Source organism: Mangifera indica, chromosome 1 (assembly GCF_011075055.1).
Source record: "Mangifera indica cultivar Alphonso chromosome 1, CATAS_Mindica_2.1, whole genome shotgun sequence".
Taxonomy (NCBI): Eukaryota; Viridiplantae; Streptophyta; class Magnoliopsida; order Sapindales; family Anacardiaceae; genus Mangifera; species Mangifera indica.
Window position 1 is genome coordinate 7,854,197 of NC_058137.1, and position 3,386 is coordinate 7,857,582.

The following is a 3,386-nucleotide window of genomic DNA, read 5'->3' on the forward strand; positions in this document are numbered from 1 at the left end:
CATTCCTTCGGTTACCATCTCCGATGCTGACGAAGAGATATAGAGAGAGGAGGTAGTCATGCCCACCAACGTTTTAGGGTGGAGAGAGAAAGTTGTCAGTGTCAGAGATAGTAATCGGAGAGAGAAGAAAAAAGGTTTGAGTTCAAAGTTAGAAAACTTAATGTAGGAGTGAAATTAATAGTTTTTAAAACTTAGAGGAAAAATTTAATAAATTTTATATTTTTTAATATTATTAGTAAAATAATAATTTGATTCATGTCTCTAACATAAAATTTTAGTTATAGTTGACTCATGGGTTGGAGTCCTTTAGCCTTTTTTTCAGTTATCTTACCAGCCCAACCCAGCGCAGCCCAGCCCAACTGAGGTCTACCCCTCATTGGACCCCATGCGGGCAAAGCCCGGCTTTTTGCTTAGGTCTAGTTATGTCTATCCACACAACCATTAACAGGTGATGCTTAATTGATATATGAGCAATGCTATGTGTACCCATTTTTATACATAATTCATATACACAGTGATGTGTCATCACGTAATTAGCTGATTTTAAAACATGTGTTATAATATGATAAAGAAACATCCAATCACATGATAACACCTCATCTGTGTATACAAATTGTGTATAAAAAATGAGTATACATAGTTTTATTATTGATATATACTCATAACAGTGAATCTATCGGTGTATGGTTTTGACAGTATACGAGTCATTGGAGGTTTCATTAAACACACCAAGGGGATTTATTTATGGAACCCTAGGGATAATCATTTAAACCATAATTATTTAGTAATATACATCAAATATTCCCCTGTAATTCAGCATAAGTTTTTTGAACCAAAAGTGAGACATTTATAACTTATTCTCCTTGATAAAGAGGAAGTATATGCCATTGCAACTTAGTGGTAAACTGGCACAACATTTTTAGACAAAAGAGTGAAACTCAGAAGTAACATAACATCGGCAATTTCAAAACTAAGCATACAAACTGCAAACTTATGCCACCAAAATATTTTATTGCTTCCAACACTTCCGGCACTAGGCTTCCGGTTGAAATAGAGAAAAAACCATACTGTCATCCAATGCACAGCTTGTCATAATCCATTGGATAAATCAATGTTTTTTGCTGTGTCAAAATTGTTATGATTGTTTCTTCTTCTTCTCTAAGTATGCGTGGTTTCTTTGGAATTTTAGCACTGCCCACACCAGGTGAGACAAACCAATCTCCGGCCACAGTACAGCTGGAGAATACAATAGGCAGTTACTTGTCTGCCAGAGAAGGAAATTGCTAAGGCGGGTCTCCCCGGAACTTCGGAGAAGGATGTCAGGTTCTGGAGCTACAGCCATGTACATGTGCTTCTCAAGATCTACCAGATTTACTACAAGATGCTGCCCTTGCGTCCTGTCTTTCTCTTTAATGTTGTCAACCACACCATTGCCAATTCTAATTGCATTTGATGCTTGCAGTTCATCTTCATCTTCATTATCAGATAATTTTTCAACAGTACAGCCAGTTGCACCATCACTCTTACCAGTGCCATCATTTCCTTTAATCACATCATTGCAAGCTCCAGTATCCTTCGGAGTTTGAGAACCATCCAAACTATCTTTGTAGGATTGCACATCAGGAATGGCAAGACCATCAGAAGTTTTATCTTTGTTCAATGCTTGGATTTCACCTCGTTTATGCTTACAGGACTCTTGAACTGCATGTACAATCTCATCGGCTGAAGTATATGCAACACAGACTAAAAGCACCACCTTGCTGTTCTTTTCAGTAGCCCTCATCACCTTCTCTGCTGCTACCCTGACAGGCTCACTCAAAAGTTTCAACCTACCGATAAAGTATACTCTAATGCCAAACTGGTTCACAATACTATCTTCCTTCAGCAGTGCCTGCATCTTCTCCAGCATTAGATCCATCAAGTCTTGAACCTCGCTAGGTTTTCTTTGAAAATTTTCAATGCTAAAGGCATAGATTGTCACATATTTCACCCCCAGTTCATAGCAATACTCCAGTAAAGACATGAGAGATGAAAATCCCTCTCTATGGCCAGCCCCCTCTTCCAGATTCCTCTTCTTTGCATACCTCCGATTTCCATCCATGATAAAAGCAAAATGATTGGGAATAGGACCCACAGAAAGAACACGGAACAAGCATCTTCTCAAGAAACTATTCAGATCGCTAAATAGCTGACTTGCAGTACCACCATCATCATATCTTCCCATTTTAAAACCCCTAAATACTACCTTCAATGGAACCTGTTTCAGAGGAAACTAATAATCAATTGGCATCGGTACCAAATTGCTATACATCAACACGTACACAGAAAAGAAAACAAAATGATAAACTAAAAACAAAATTTCACAACCCCTTTCAGAGCAATAACTAATCTAATGTTTATCCTAATACATGGCATCAAAATGTCTAGCCAGGAGCCCATCGACGAGCCATAGGCAAAGGACTTATATCACACATGAAAGAAATTTGATTATGTCGCAACAAGAGGATTTATCTATCTCATAAGTATTAAATAATAGTAGAGAAAGTAAAAACAAAATATAGCAAATGTAAAGCAATTTAATTGAAGTTAGCGTTAGCAAAAGCTACTATTATAATCCTTAGCTATGAGCGCAGCAAAAATTGCCCATCTAAGAAGTAGGAACAATCTTGCACTAACGATTAACAACACATGCAAACTGATTAATTTTAATCAAGAAAAGCTGAACAAAACCATTAATTGCGGCATTTTAACAAACACAAGTGAGGACTTGAAAAAATTACATAAATAAACCCAGAAAGCGAAAATCAGAAACTCACTGAGGAATATAATATGGATGCCCGTTGATTTTTAGAATCAAATGAAGATCAGGATGCTGAAGAGCATCTGAACCAGCGTTGACTTGGGTCCGACAGTTGAACAATGAAAGAATTGCAGACCATCAAAGTATAAAAGAATAGTTTAACTCAAACCCACTGAAGAATCAGAGAATAAACTGAACACACGGAAAAAGACAAACAATTGTCGATAACAGAGGGAGCATAAAAAAAAGGAGTTGGGCATGAGTAACTTAAAACCGGTGGCTGTGGTGGTGGCGGGAAAGAAAGCTATATCCGTGGCCCACTCTAAATGGGCTCTTTAAGTTTCTAGGTCTGCCGACTTTTAACACGAGGCCTATGAAACTTTTTCCCTTTTATATTTAAGTAATAAAAAATAAAATTATGATTATTTAGTTGGCAAACGTAGCTTTGACCAACCGACATAATAGTACAATTGGCCAAAGGATTTATTCCACCTAAATTATGTTATCTTTCCAAAATTGTATGAGTAATATTATGTGTACATATTTTTTATATATAATTTATGTATACAGTGATATGTCATCATGT

The 3,386-nt window shown here is 36.8% G+C and overlaps 1 protein-coding gene across 2 annotated transcripts; it reads right to left on the minus strand.

Annotated features, from left to right (window-relative positions):
- Positions 1–714: 714 nt before the first annotated feature.
- LOC123208844 (dehydrodolichyl diphosphate synthase CPT3-like) lies at positions 715–3,137 on the minus strand. Of its 2 annotated transcripts, none has more exons than XM_044626446.1 (2): positions 2,817–3,137; positions 715–2,272 (listed from the first exon to the last, which is right to left on the minus strand). In XM_044626446.1, the coding sequence occupies exon 2, from the start codon at positions 2,222–2,224 to the stop codon at positions 1,136–1,138; it is 1,089 nt and encodes a 362-aa protein (XP_044482381.1). In that variant the 5' UTR covers positions 2,225–2,272; positions 2,817–3,137; the 3' UTR covers positions 715–1,135. The 2 variants fall into 2 exon arrangements, with proteins under 2 accessions (XP_044482381.1, XP_044482372.1); XM_044626437.1 differs by having other exon boundaries at positions 715–2,257; positions 2,817–3,132.
- Positions 3,138–3,386: the final 249 nt, after the last annotated feature.